The sequence below is a fragment of the Hordeum vulgare genome, chromosome 4H (genome assembly GCF_904849725.1).
Source record: "Hordeum vulgare subsp. vulgare chromosome 4H, MorexV3_pseudomolecules_assembly, whole genome shotgun sequence".
In the NCBI taxonomy this organism is placed as follows: domain Eukaryota; kingdom Viridiplantae; phylum Streptophyta; class Magnoliopsida; order Poales; family Poaceae; genus Hordeum; species Hordeum vulgare.
In genome coordinates, this window is record NC_058521.1 from 145,141,529 (window position 1) to 145,156,599 (window position 15,071).

The 15,071-nt window shown below is 41.7% G+C and overlaps 2 protein-coding genes and 1 long non-coding RNA gene across 4 annotated transcripts; 1 reads left to right on the plus strand and 2 right to left on the minus strand.

Moving 5' to 3' along the window:
• Positions 1-321: 321 nt before the first annotated feature.
• On the minus strand, positions 322-1,117 carry LOC123446259. The gene has a single exon (XM_045122931.1). It carries the CDS (start codon positions 1,031-1,033, stop codon positions 419-421), a length of 615 nt encoding a protein of 204 aa, XP_044978866.1. The 5' UTR covers positions 1,034-1,117; the 3' UTR covers positions 322-418.
• Positions 1,118-4,973: 3,856 nt separating this feature from the next.
• On the plus strand, positions 4,974-12,779 carry LOC123448187 (alpha-L-arabinofuranosidase 1-like). 2 transcript variants are annotated; one of them, XM_045124999.1, is made up of 18 exons: positions 4,974-5,083; positions 5,435-5,637; positions 5,735-5,789; positions 6,356-6,552; positions 6,875-6,996; positions 7,090-7,237; positions 7,492-7,561; positions 8,729-8,874; positions 8,956-9,001; positions 9,110-9,162; positions 9,994-10,144; positions 10,637-10,755; positions 10,871-10,942; positions 11,266-11,384; positions 11,633-11,689; positions 11,778-11,970; positions 12,135-12,278; positions 12,373-12,779. In XM_045124999.1, exons 2-18 carry the CDS (start codon positions 5,452-5,454, stop codon positions 12,496-12,498), a joined length of 2,004 nt encoding a protein of 667 aa, XP_044980934.1. In that variant the 5' UTR covers positions 4,974-5,083; positions 5,435-5,451; the 3' UTR covers positions 12,499-12,779. The 2 variants fall into 2 exon arrangements, with proteins under 2 accessions (XP_044980934.1, XP_044980935.1); XM_045125000.1 differs by having other exon boundaries at positions 11,278-11,384.
• LOC123448188 lies at positions 5,902-6,391 on the minus strand. Its single transcript, XR_006631623.1, has 2 exons — positions 6,299-6,391; positions 5,902-6,215 (listed from the first exon to the last, which is right to left on the minus strand). It is a non-coding gene; the product is annotated as an uncharacterized LOC123448188 (long non-coding RNA).
• Positions 12,780-15,071: the final 2,292 nt, after the last annotated feature.

The following is a 15,071-nucleotide window of genomic DNA, read 5'->3' on the forward strand; positions in this document are numbered from 1 at the left end:
AGAAGGGTGATGTGCGAGATGGACAAAAGAGTGAGAGCCTATTAGAAACATCTCTTATCAAAATTCCGCTCCACGCTGTAGAGGAGCTCAGTTTTAGCCACTCCTCGAAATCATGTCGACGCTCCTTCTGTTTTGGGAGTCGTACTTGTAAAGCGGAGAGGATCCGAAAGTCATAATAAACAAGCTTGATCAAAATTGTACGGTTTGAAGTACTACCTTCGTCCAAGTGTATAAGACATACGCGTACTAACTCAATTGAACGCATGCAGGTCGACCGCCGCCTATCTTTTGCCTATACGAAAATATTCAGAAATGAAAAGAGAGAGAGTCGACCGCCGCCTATCTTTTGACTATACGAAAATATTCAGAAATGAAAAGAGAGAGAGAGAGAAAAAAAACAATGTCCCTTTCCGGGCTCTTACGCAAAACGGAGCAACGCAACGGCGAGTTTTGCGAGCTTGAACGCGTTGTCGTTCTCCGTCGTCAGAGGCGAAGCCGCTTTGCTCTTCTCGAACCCGCCCTCGCATTCCTTCGCCGCGGCCGCGGCCTTCTCCAGGATCGCTGTTGCCTCGCCGAACCTCCCGCCCTTGACCGCAGCGGTGCACGCAGGCTCGTCGTCCACTATGCCACCGTACATCGATTGGCACGACCGGAGGCACCGCGCCAGGGCGGCGCCATCCGCCTTGACCTCCGCGCCGCTGATACCAAGCAGGCGGTCGATCTTGGCCTCCGTGCTGGTGGCGTTGGTCGCGAGGAGGTCCAAGGCGACGGCGGCGAGGCCTTGGTAGTCGCCGGCGCCGCCCGCGGAGCGGAGGGCACCCAAGCAGAACGTGACGTCGAAGTAGGTGCTCCCGCCGCCGACGGTCTTGCATGCGGCAAGTATCATGTTAGCACTGGCCGGCGGCGCATTCGCAAACGCCTCAGCCGCCGAAAGGAGGACGGGGAAGAGCAGCAAGATGACGCACACCGCGTTCATCACGCTATGTGTTGAGGATGGCAGATGAAATGTGATGTGCTGGAAGATTGATTGCATATATTTTACTTTTCGATTTGATTCTATATTTGCCCACCACGCTCATCACGCGAGCATCAATGGACTGTTCTTCATGCTCATACTAATACCATGGGTACTTTTGGATTTATATTATGGCATTAAAAAGTTGCCCCGGTATTTCAGATAAATGGCACTTCACACCGTCAGGAAAAGCCAGAGAAGCCCAACACGTGGCTAGCAGCCTAGCACCATAGAACAGAACAGGCAGACTTTTTTTTAATATAATACAGATGCAAGCGCTCACTCATCCCTATAGACGCACATACATACATTATATCTTTATGAGTACCTTTAAAAAACATAATCAACATATAATCTTAAGATTTACGAAGTTATCGTAGACGTCTCGTCGTCAACGAAAACGTCTCCTCCCACTGAATACGCATCGTCCAAAATCCTAAAATTTCAGAAATAATACGAGCATCAAAATTTAAACCCTGATGAACTAAAAATACCATAATCCTTCTAACAATTCAACCATAGATTAATTCGCAACAGAACTGCCAAACTACTACGTTTCGATGCAAATGAGTCACGCTAACTATCGTGCCATAGTGGTTTCCTTTTATGCTTTTTGGGACCAACATAACTAGCCAGTGAGCCATCGCAGCAAGCAATGGACCTGTCAGCTGTAGCTATCATTTCTAAGTTTCATCATCCGTGTATGTATCCATCTCGTCACGGTGCATGTCACGACACACGTTATTGCTCCTCACTCTACAACTTACAAGTGACTATATTCATTTTCCTTTTTGTTGTGATTTGAGAAAATATTCTAGCCTGCAAATCAAGTATGACACAGAATAATTAGACTCGAAAAATAGGTGATGATAACCGAGGCAAAAGATGCCAACCAAAGAGGTACAATTATGAGCGGGCCCTGACATTTATTGTTTCTCTATTTCTTACTAAAAATGAATGAAAATAAGACGCAAGCAACATGCGAGTGGGGCTTTCTGTACAAATCAGGTCATAGAGAGAGACTATGGTCCAGAAACAATCATGTGGATGGATGTAATCCTGACAAATGGTGGCTCATACAGTATGGAATTTATAGGCATGTGATACATGGTAGCCCATTTAACTTCTGCAAAAAATGCTCTAGTCAATGGGCTTGCTTAATAAGGATGAGTAGGCCTTTACGAGGTACTTTGATTATTTGTTCTTTTGAGAGCACGAGATTAAGAATGTTGCGGCTACACGCATCTCTCTGATATGGTGTGCATTAGGGCACTTGTGTATGTTCGGGTCAAACTGAGTCAACTTAATTAGGTAACCGATTCAGTGATACTGTGATAGGGTTCCCATCTCATCACGTTGCATGTCACGACACATATTATTGCTCCTCGCTCTACCACCTACAAATGACTATATTCGTTTTCCTTTATTGTGATTTGAGGAAATATTCTGGCCCGCAAATTGAGTAAGAGACAAAATACTATGCATGCAATCTTATACGCAAGGAAGTGCTCCGAGAGGTGATAATATAATGAGACCTAAAAAACAGGCAATGACAATCAAGGCATGATGCCAACCAAAGGGGTGCAATGATGAGCGGCCACCACATTTCTATTTCTTACATAAAGAAAATAAAAAAAGACACAAGCAACATGGTGTAGGGCTTTCCATACAAATCAGGCCATAGAGAGACTATGGTTTAGAAGCAACACCTTCATGTGGATGTATGCAATCATTGACACAGAATGTCTCCTACAAATGGATTATGTAGGCATGGACATGTGACAGTCCCTTAAGTTCAGGGCAGGTCCTGAGATTTTAAAGGCCCGGGGTGAAACTAAATCTTGAGGCCCTTTAATATAAACGTCATAACAATTGATAGATACGTAATCATTGCATATATGATGGTCTATGGAGGAAATTGACAAAGAAGCATATTTTTTTTCATGGGAGTGCAAAGCCATGTTTAGTGCCAGGCTTAATATAGTTATATGAGTACATAATGTATTTGAGGGGCCAAATGGCTGTAAATAGTTCAAAATAAATAGGTATAATTTTTCTAAATAGCAGTATATGAAAAATTAAGAAAGACGAGCCAGTTAATATGGATGGTATGCAAATATTACTCCATATCCATATCTTTCAAAATCAAATCAAACGGCACTTAAGTTATGCTTATCTAGTTGTGCAAATTAGTAAATCAAGAGTTAATTGCCATATCTATATGGTCATCGAACAGATCATTCGAAAAGTACTAGTCAAGATCAGCATCTAAAACATCGCTTCCTTCATAATCTGTTTGAGATCGGCACCACAAATATCATTATTAAACTGAAAACATATATCTGTTAATGAGGCATACCGTGGAAGACTTCGACTACAAAAGCCCATATCAACAGATGATGTTTTGGTGTGCCGCCGAAGTCCGGCGCCAAGTCCTATTGCTTGCAATGGGGGCCTCCTCCTAAGGCAAACCTTCTCTGTTCACCTTCGACGATCTGGAAGGAGGTGAAGGGCGGCGCCGCTAGGTTTGACGTGCATGATGTTGGCTCCCAGTGGCTGGATCCTAATTTTATTTTGAGGGCTCCAAGCGGCGGGATCCTAATTGATACATGAGTTTTGCTTAGTAGAATTCTTTTTGAGAGAAGTTATGTGCATCAGATGGCTGGCCCTAGTTACGCACAAATAAGTGCCAGACCCAATAATCTATTTTTTATGTGCAATCATGGTCCAGCCATACAGGCCCTACTACCTTTTGCTTCTCGTTATCAGCCAGAACAAAAACAACTGCGAAACGTACTCGCGATTTCGTGATTACAGCCACTACCTGCGGCGTAATACCTGGGAGGGCCCCCTAACTTTGCGGGGGCCCGGGGCGGCCACCCCTCCCGCCCCCCTCAGGGCCGGCCCTGCTTAAGTTTTGCAAAAATTATCTCGTCGATGCGTTTGCGTAGTAAGGATGAGTAGACCTCTACAAGTTCCTTCGGTCATTTCTTCTTTAGAGAGTGTGAGACTAAGAATGTTGCGGCTACACACGTCTCCTTAATATGTCGTGTTTTAGGGCATTTTTGTATGTTACAACTGAATTGGGTCAACTAAATTAGGTAACGGATTCGGTGGTAGGGTCACCATATTTTTTGCTTTGATTGCTTTGAAATTTTAAAAATAAACTCAGTTTCATTTTTTTGTAAGATGTTATTCGTATAAAGATGGCCTCTCCCTCGTAGCTAGCAGTAGCAAAAAGTTCTCTTCTTTCGCCCATACTTGTATACAATAGGTTTTAGGGTGCAAACAAAAGTACATCATCCATCTATTCTTCGGTTGCAACTTACAGTAGCAGTTTTGCCCCTTTGGCCTCGATACGACTGTCATTGTTTTTTAAGAAAGCATATTTCATCATCCTAACTTCTGAAATCTATTCTCCTACAACCCCAGAAAGAAAGCATCTGCACAAATAAATGCACTCATGTTAAACTATTGGAAACTAGAAACTCGATTACAAATTTTACTAACCGAAGTCAAATTCATACCATCATCAGAACTAAAAGGCACAATTGACCATCGCCAAGCGTGCCATCCATGGGGCATTGCAAGAACAGGTGATCAACCGTTTCCAGTTAACTTATTGACTGAAGTGAATGCTTTTTGTCATAAAAAAGATTACACACCCTGTTGTGTCAAAGACTGAATTCCAGACACCCAAAAAACCTCCCAACACTGACATGTCTATCACAACGCGACATATCAGGCCTAGCCCGGGAAGCCAGGACCAAAGGTGAGCGTGAGCCTTGCCCATCGCCACGCGCTCGCCGCCCGATCAACATCGAACGGCTGATACGCGCAAGGATGCTGGCTGCCGGCTCCAGGTGGCATGCGGTCCCACTCTCTTGGACCCACCAAACCCACCCACCTCTCTTCTCTTCCTCGTTCGTAGTCATGGGCTCTCAGCAGGAGCTACTTAAGCAGCGGCACTTCCCCTTCCTCCCCGAGCTCCCCACCAACACCATCGCGGCATCGCAGTTCACGCGCGCTCGGCATCCCCATCGCTCCTTCCTCGAGCGTTGGCAAGAGGTGAGCAGTTCCATGATCCGATCTTGTTCGTTACGACGTCCCCCTCTCTGTCTGCGTCATTTTCTCCCTGCTCCCGTGCTCCGGTCAGTACTGTTCACGGGCCTCATGGCTGAGAGGTTGAGGTGTTCGATGGAATGACTAAGGGAGGAGGTTTACTTGGTTTCCCTTGTGTGTTATGCTTTATTCCCGCTAAATTTCCCAAACCAGTTCACCTTTGCCGCTTGGTTTTTCTCTTCTTTCCTTGATCGGCGCCCCCAATTATTCGGTTTTATTGTGGAAGCAATTCTACTGTTTGTTGCCATTGTACATGCTCGATCGATCCCGAACTGAGCTGGCGATCCTTATCTGCAGGCTGGAGTAAGGGGAGGATGGGCAGCAAGGATGCGGCAACTTTGCATGCCATCCTCTGCTCCTTGCTTCTTCTCTCGTTGAGCTGCGGGTGCCTGGCGCTGGCGGCAGAGCTCGAGGGGGCTCAGACGGCGCTGCTACAAGTCGATACATCATGGAAGGCCGCCAGAAAGATCCCTCAAACCCTCTTTGGCTTGTTCTTTGAGGTGCATAACATCTTTTGGTTAACAACTATTGCCTTTTAAATTCCATCTGAGTATTCTTGTTTGTTCACAATATTCCTCCACTGAATATTTATTCTAGGAAATCAACCACGCTGGAGCTGGTGGATTATGGGCGGAGCTTGTCAGTAACAAAGGTACTTCTGTTACGTACTATCACTATCAGCTGTTATATGTACACTGCCTCTTGGGAACATGTTATCAGAAAAAAAGGGAACATGTTATCAGAAAGTTCTAGATGCACTTGACTACGTTACAGACAAATGCGCTTGATACATAGCTCCAAAGGCCATACTTACAAGGCAGTGATACACCTAGTTACATCTTCTGGGACTCTGAAAATTTTCACTGACCTATATCCTAATTTCCCTTTATAACAAGGATTCATATAGGCCAAATGGCCAGTTTATGAAATAAGAGAGTACAGTGCCCTTTTTGCGCAACTGGATTGTACGAAATTTTGTACAAAGAACAATAACAGAACATATTTCTATTTTTATTCCCGTACCATATTGACAGTTGGCAGTCCTTCCTGCTTCTTGTTTTCTGTTCCCTAGGTAGTCCTGCAATCACCGCAGAACAAAACAAATCATTATTACTATCAATAACAACAGGAAAAAATTGTTTGGCCTTTCCCTTTTATAACCTGTCGACAAAATTTCACGTTTAGCCGAGTACTGACTGTTGCAGAATTATGCTTTAGGTTTTGAAGCCGGAGGGCCTCACACTCCTTCAAACATAGATCCATGGTCTATCATTGGTGACGAATCCTCCATATACGTGAAGACTGAAAGAACATCTTGTTTCAGTAGAAATATCGTTGCTCTAAGGATGGAAATTCTTTGTGCCAAGTGTCCAGCTGGCGGTGTTGGTATTTACAACCCAGGATTCTGGGGCATGGTATGTTTTATTCATCCATATACCAAGTGGACAGTTACATCAGCATGAAAATATTAATCATAAAAAAAATTACGGTCAACAGTTTACAAGCTACAGTATTGCCAGTTGAAAAATGATGTCAAATGTTTTTCTTCCCAAAAGTAAAACTGAAACATAAATTCACCTGTTCTAATCCACATCCATATTTTCCTTGGATAATTTTAGCTCTCCATTTAATGCTGTGCTTTTGCTTCCTTGGGCATTTTACTGCCAATCTTTTCTCAGAGGCATTTCCACTTTTCCCCTCTGGTTTTGTGCTGCACCTGACCATTTCAACTTCCAGAACATAGAAGAAGGGAAGAGCTATAATCTGGTAATGTATATCAGATCACTAGAATCCGTGGAGTTAGCTGCTTCACTCACATGTTCAGATGGACTGCAAAATATAGCAACAGCTGTCATAGTGTATATACCTTCCCTAGCACTGAGATAAGATGATTTTTCAATTTGTTATTTTTTTCACTAAGACTGAAAGGATTAAATACGGTGTGGTTACAGAGATACAGATGTGTCAGATTGGAGAAAGATAGAGATGCAATTATTAGCTAAAGGAACGTGCAGAACTTCAAGACTTGAGTTAACAACTTCCAAAAGGGGAGTCATATGGATCGATCAAGTGTCACTCATACCTTCAGATACATACAAGGTGAATTGCATTTTTATCCTGTCTTCCTAACGGGTACTGAAAATTCCAAACACATGATGTGATCTGGAATAATAACAATAATAATAGTTTGCATTTATAATTTAGAAACTCGAATAATAATAACAATAATAATAAAAATAATGATGATGATGATGATAATTTAATCCACCTTATCTAATGCTTCTAAAATATAAATAATAAGAGTAGGAACTGGTTTGTTGTACCTTAATCGTTATTTTGTTGTATATATACAGGGCCATGGCTTTCGCAAGGAACTCATACACATGCTTATGGACTTAAGACCACGGTTCCTTCGATTTCCTGGTATTTCATATGTTTTTTAAATTAAGATCAACTAATAAATGCTGCACGTTTACGTTCTAAACTTTTAGCATGTTTATGATACTGTTTATATCCAATGATTCTTGCAAACTTTCGATTGGTATTCCTTTGTATTTTTTTAGATCATATTCAGCCATTAGGTTTTGGCAGGAACTAATTAAGCAACCCATCTCAAACCGGAATATGCCTAGACGGACAATCATAAACATTATTATGTCTGCCAAAGGAACTACTAATTACAGAAGCACAAAACTGTAGAAGTACACTGTAGTCTCCTTTGTACTGCATATCACCTTTTGTTCTGTAGAATGCATTTTTTATGGTTGCGAAATCAAGTTAAAACTGACAAGGTTTGATGTGCAAGATAGAGTAGGACTCTCTATTGTACCATGTACTGTGTTTATATATGCCCGCATTAGGCCCATATCAATAGCTGACCTTATTACACAAGAGTGTTAAACATATATGATCAAATAGATCCTTAATGTTCTCTTATGTATCAAGTTGGCTAACCCGAAAAGCAGATCTTGCAGCTGGTGTACCCAGCAGACAGTTTTTATACTGTGGTATTTTTAATTCATAATGGAAGCTTTTATTACCCCCGGCCTCTGCATCATAAGATTCATACACACAAATTTATCTTGTGGTATAGTCCAAGATATGGATAACACAAAAATCTAAAACTACTTTACCAGAACAAACTGTAATTGAGCACAAAATTCTTATTATTTTAGTGTCTCATGCAACGTTCTTTTTACATAGTCATTCTGTTTAGGTTGATTTGAGAATTGAGATGATATGCTTAAGTATATCATTGCCTTTTTAGAACTGTACAACTTATTAATCTTCGTCCAGATTAGAGTGATGATGCTAATGTACTTGGCACTGTATGCTTAACGCATAAATTTGAAGAATGAGTAGAAGTTTCAAATTTGACGACAAGTTAAACTGAAAATGACTATCTTACGCCTAATGTCATATGTGCCATATTTCTCTGTATTTTTCATATGGATGCCATATTTCTCTGTATTTTTTCATATGAATGCCATGCTGGGTACTTTATTCTAGAAACAAATGAAATTTTGTAACCAGATTTTTAAAAATTCTTCAATCATACATATATTGATATTTCACACCATTTTTTTATAGGTGGTACCTTTGTTGAAGGGAATTTGTTAAGAAATGCTTTCAGATGGAGGGAAACTATCGGTCCATGGGAAGAGAGGCCTGGTCACTATGGAGACGTCTGGAACTACTGGACAGATGATGGTCTTGGGTATTATGAGCTTCTCCAGGTATGCTGATTAATCTCATATGAATTTTCTAGGTGTAGCCATATCTTAACTCATACATTGAGTGTGCGATGTCTATGAAAGCTTGCGGAAGACCTGGCCGCCGAACCAATCTGGGTTTTTAACGCTGGTAAATAGTACTCTTGCAATTTTTCCTTTAATCGTACTTTAACATATCTTGCAGAATAATCACCTGCATACCGATTAATTTCTTGAACTTTTTTCTCTTGAATTTTAGGGATCAGCCGGCATGATCAAGTTGATATCACTGCTATTGCACCCTTTGTAAAGGTATTTTTTTATGGAATAGATCTTTCACTGTATGGATCACTCTTAGTGCAGTACAGTTTAATGTTCTTTTTTATGGGTGCATATACAAAAAGAACATATGGCGTCTCTTTTCAGAACATATTTATGAGCATATTAGATCCAGGTAAGTTAGGTGGTCTTGAAAATAGCAGCTGTACACACTAGTTTACTGGTATGGTATCTGAATGACAACAACACATAGACATATAGTGTGTATACTCAATGGAACATTGCTCAGAGGGAAGATAGTTAGCATAATGAAAAGCCAAACTGGCACAATGGGACATAGTGTGTCACCTATGTCACTGTCAATGTTCTTCAAAAAAAGTTAACCCACATAGCAGATGCTATGGATCTAACAAGAGCTCTTTTAAAATTGTACTGGTGTATTTATGTATTTGTGATGCAGAGGGTTTAACCTCCTTTTCCAAAAAAAATATTATGTATTTGTGAAAAGGCATCAATATCTTTAGAAAGGTTAAAGTGGCCTCTTATCCTCTACTCCATCCGTTCCTAAATATAAGTCTTTTTAGAGGTTCCACTAGGGGACTACATACGGATGTATATAGACACACTTTAGAGCGTAGATTCACTCATTTTGCTTCATATGTAGCCCCCTAGTGAAATCTCTAAAAGACTTATATTTAGGAACGGAGGGAGTACAAAGTAATATATCATCCTAGCTATTATATCAACATAACTGGACGATCCAGAACAATTTGGGAGCATCTTAAAATTTCTCATCTAAAAAATATTTAGGCCTATGCATTTCTCATGATTGTAAGTTCTTTGTTTTTTTTTGCCTTGCTATAGGATGTATTGGACAGCCTTGAGTTCGCTAGGGGAAGTTTAAAATCAACATGGGGATCCGTTAGAGCTGCAATGGGGCATCCTGAACGATTTCCACTGAAGTATGTCGCGGTTGGGAATGAAGACTGTGACAACACCAAACCATTTTACCAGGGTAAATTTTTATTAGTAATTAACATGCGTAAACTGTAAAGGTAATGTTTGCCATTTAATACTCCCTCTGTAAAGAAATATAAGAGCGTTTAGATCACTAAAGAGTGATCTAAACGCTCTTATATTTCTTTACAGAGGGAGTACCTTAGTATTCTGAAGTGATGTGATGGCCATTGGCCAAGTCTAATCGACAATTCCTCGACATGACTTTTTTTGTCAAGCATATCTAAAACCACATTTTACATCTTTATTTCCCTTTTTTAGCCATAATTGAATTGTGGACTTGATTATGAGCAACGCCATGACAAAAATGGAAGAAAAAATTTAGCCGTCCACTAGACCACTAACATTGGATTTGCACATAAATTAAGCTTTCCATCCTAGCTTACAGAATTACAGTGGCCTTCACTTGTTTTGGTGGAATAATAAAAAATGAAGAGCTTGCTTAGAATTTCCCATGTTTCACATGATGTCCTTAAATTCTATTCAACAGGACATTACCTCAAGTTCTACAATGCCATACGAGAGGCCTATCCAGATATTCAAATTATTTCAAACTGTGACGGCTCATCTAAGCCACTTGACCATCCTGCGGATTTATATGATTTCCATGTGAGTTTATTGCTTGCAAATTAGTTTGTCATTTCTCCCTGTTTAACTGTCACCAGATATTTTAGTAGTTATTTTATCAATGGTTTCTTAAAATACTCTGCCTTCGTTTCTGTAGACATATAAGGATGCGAATAATATTTTTCTCATGAAAGATACGTTTAGCAGGACATCACGTACCGGGCCTAAGGTACGGCTTAGTTTCTAAAGGCGTATGGAGTGGTTTATGTTGGTAATAGATGTTTCATGGACCTAGTTTCTGACTTTCTAGGGAGTTCTGAGGTCACTGTTTCTTATGCTTATTGTGCAACTGAAATTGACATCCATGTGTACTGATTAATATACCAAAAAATCTATTGAAATCATCGTATTATATTTTTTCAATTCCCATACAGTTTTCTTAGATTCTTGGAAGAAAGATCTTAACAGATCCATAGTGATAAGCGCCACACTGTTATCATGTTCTAGAATTGTGTGTTCTGTAGACTGAAGGTGTCTTATAATTATCCTAAGATCTTATTTCAGGTATTCGTTAGTGAGTATGCTGTTCATGTTGATGGGGATACCAGCAAGGGAACCCTTCTAGCTTCATTGGCAGAAGCTGCATTCCTCATTGGATTAGAAGTGAATAGGTAATGTCTTGCCTTCCTTCTTTTCTTGAGGTTTAGGGAAACACTACTAATGCAAAGGGTTGTCTTTTTATCATAAGTTATCTTTCTGTATAAGTTTTCCTGGGTGTAAATGCTCTTTGATACCTGTTCATATGGTAAGAAACTATGAGATATATATGTTGAACAATGAATAATCTTCTAAATATTTATTTAACAATAATGCCTTACTATGAGTTATTGAGATGGTTTTGCGTTATTCTCCTCTGCAGTGATATCGTCCACATGGCGAGCTATGCTCCACTCTTCGTAAATGAAAACGACCGCCAGTTAGCACTGACAGCTTTCTGTGTGTGTTTTCGTACTAGCATTCTTATTTATGATGGTTTCATAATTATGTCTGAATATAATGATCAGGTGGACCCCAGATGCAATAGTCTTCAACTCCTGGCAACAGTATGGAACTCCTAGCTACTGGATGCAGACATTTTTCCGTGAATCAAGTGGTGCTGTGATCCATCCTATGAGACTCAATTCCAGCTACTCTGGTTCATTGGCAGCATCTGCAATTACCTGGGGAGACAATGAGGATATCTTCCTGAGGATAAAGGTAAACTCAGTTGTCCCAGTTTCCACCGAGCCTGCATGTCATTGCTTCACTTCATTAGATAAAGGGTAGTAAAAAACTCACAGATATGGTTTCTACTGCTAGAGTAATATGTCTAGCTTTTAGGAATTAGAACTCCGTACCGATCTTCATGTGATCTTCTGCAGATTGTGAACTTTGGGTCAAATGCTGTGAACCTCACCTTATCTGCAATCGGACTGCAAGCTGGTGTCAATACGTCACGCTCAGCTGTCACCGTTCTCACATCCGACAATGTGTTGGATGAGAACACGTTCGATGACCCACGTAACGTAAGATGGTTCCTTTGCTTTTCTTACGGATTTTCTGTTTCATACATTACGCGCTAGAATTTTTCGTGTAACATGTATCTTGCAAATGGTGCAGGTTGTGCCAGAAAGAAGTGACCTACCCAATGCTGCAGAAGAGATGCAAGCCATGCTTGTTCCTCACTCTTTCACTTCATTTGATCTGGCTCTGGATCAGTACGGCGAGCTCGTAGCTGAGATGTGAAGAAGCAATGGTGAGAGGTTTAGGCGAGGTGGAAACAAGATGATTTACATGAGGCATTGATCAGGTCTGGTTCATGGATTCCAGAAAGCAAGCAAAATGTGAAGTTCTCGTCCCTGGTTCATTGGAAGTATAGATAAATAGATATAGGTTTGTTTTTCTGGTATTTGCCTATCAGGCAAAATGTGATCGGTCCTTGTATCCATGACACACTACTTGTTGACCTGCCGCAAGCATATAAGAAAATATAAATGAAAAGGTTCCCACGATGATATATTTGTTAATTTGCTTTCGCTTGTTTGACCTGTTGCAAGCATATACAAAAATAGTTGTCATTGGCTTGAACTAAGTTGGAAGCAGAATTTTTATTTCAAAAAAAAAATTGTTGGAAGCAGAATTTGGCTCACTGATGTTGGACGAAACTTGTCTGGAGCCATACCCTGGGAAATAACCAGGAATGGTGTTTGTCTTATTGACAAACCCTCCGTCCATAATAGCTTGAAAAACGATCCTATATTGTGGTGCGGAGGGAGTAGTAGAGAGTGTAGGCAGAGATGGAGCATGCTGTAAAATGATGCACATAAGCCTGCCTGCCCACCATCCAACCATTGGCGAAAATGGTGATCGTCTCCTGCCCTCGATGATGTGGAGACTGGCGAGTTAAAACTTTTTTGCAATAGCATCTTATATTATATTATGGGACGGAGGGAGCAGATGTTATGAGCAAACCTTTGGAGCAGAAATTCAGGTTCAGATGACTCACATCGCTGGACCAGGAAGGGAGGAGGAGCCTTAGCTTGGTGGACGCCGATCGAGGTTGATGCCCTCAGCGGCCCAGCACGGCGTATGGAGCATCCGGCTCAGGGTTGGTCAGGTTGGATTCACGACAGGGATGATCAGACAGAGCACGGATGGGCACGTCTGACGTCTGGCGGAGGCCGCGCCGCTCCTCCGGGGAGAAAAACGAAAGGAACGAGGCCACCGGTCGTGGTTAGGTAGGGTGGCGGGAGGGGCGGACGGACGGTGTGGATCTCCCCTTCCTGCTATACCTAGCCATGGGCAGCCCAGCCCGACCGGCCCGGTCCAAAAATCCCGGGCCGGGCCAGGCCTATTTGTCTCATCGGGTCAGATTTGGTCCAAAAAGTTGAACCCGATGGTCATGTCAGGTTGGGTTTGGGCCTATCAAAAAATAAAATTAAGCCGCGGTCGGGCCGGGCCGATTAGGCCCAGTCGGCCGTTTTCTATCTCGGGCCAGGCTTGGGCCCAAAATTCTGACCCGACGGTTGGGCCGGGCCGGGCTCGATCCTGAATTTTTTAGCACCAGGATTCTTTTGGCCCAGCCCGGAAAATGCCCACGTATACTTCTTTACCTATAATAATAAAGAGGCTATCGTTTTCGTTGGAAAACCCATCGAGGTGATTTTACAAAAAAGCCCTTACTGTTTATGACATTAAACTTGTAGTATATATTAAATGTTTTTTAAAATACTCATATCTTTTAAACCGTAACTTCAAATTTAGCATATTATATATGGAATTTGATTAGAAAAATATGTAGAATTTAAATATGATATTATTTTATCTGTTAAACGTTTAATAAAAATACTATCTAGGGTGCAATCTTAATAAATAAGTCATTATTCGTCTTTCTTTCATACCGGTACTCATCCGGGTTGGTGATGAACACGTCAACAAAATCAGGATTAGAGATGAAACTGAAGGTCACTTGACTGATTCTTTGTACGTATTAAATCTACATGCAAGCCGTGTTAAAATAGAAGACCTTTGAAATTTTGAACTGCATTTTTGTAGGATAAGACCATCTTTATTTGTGTCGTAACTACAAATTCTCAGATTATAGACCATTTTTTATAAATTAAGAGCGTGTGGTATTTCTTTCTCCCGTTGCAACGCATGGGCCCTTTTGCTAGTCTTGCTAATAAGAGCAACTCTAGTCGTTTCGCCCCCCAACGCATCCGGCGAGTCCTTTTTGGCGTTTGCGTCGGCGTTCTTTTTGCCTTGGGGGCGAACGAATTTCGAGTCGCGCCTCCGGGTTTCAATTCCCAAACGCCAACTAATTCAAACTTGTCTTACACGTGGTTAAAAAGACGTCACTAGTTCAGCGGTCATCATGCCACAAGTGAGGCGATCAACATGCCATAGTTCGACGATCAAACACACTCAATAGTTCGACAATCAAAAGGAAGGGATAGTAGACATGGAACGAATAAAACGGCCGGCTCGGCGTAGGGCGGCTCCTCTGTCGCGGGATTGGCAGGGGTCGGGCTCGTCGTCGGCGTAGTCGGGCTCGTCATTAGCGTGGTTTTTGTGATCGAACTAGGCGTCGTCGTTGGTGTTGCCGTCGTGGTCACCATTGTGGTCGACGCCGACACGAGCATCTGGTTTAAGATGAGGCCGCATTCCGCGAGGTACCACGCCTTCACCTGCTCGGCCATCGTCGACATGTCTGCCCTCATCAATAACGTCACGTCGGTGTTCCTCTTCTTCGCGACGACGTTGGTCCTGAGATGGTCGAGCTTGATGTTGATGACGAGTTGATGGATATACTTCTCGCC

Bases quoted from the DNA above. Each gene is read 5' to 3' on its own strand.
- LOC123448187 (XM_045124999.1), top strand. From the start codon at position 5,452: ATGGGCAGCAAGGATGCGGCAACTTTGCATGCCATCCTCTGCTCCTTG. The intron at 10,145-10,636 runs GTAAATTTTTAT...TCTATTCAACAG, and splicing joins CACCAAACCATTTTACCAGG to GACATTACCTCAAGTTCTAC. The intron at 12,279-12,372 runs GTAAGATGGTTC...CAAATGGTGCAG, and splicing joins CGTTCGATGACCCACGTAAC to GTTGTGCCAGAAAGAAGTGA.
- LOC123446259 (XM_045122931.1), bottom strand. From the start codon at position 1,033: ATGCAATCAATCTTCCAGCACATCACATTTCATCTGCCATCCTCAACA.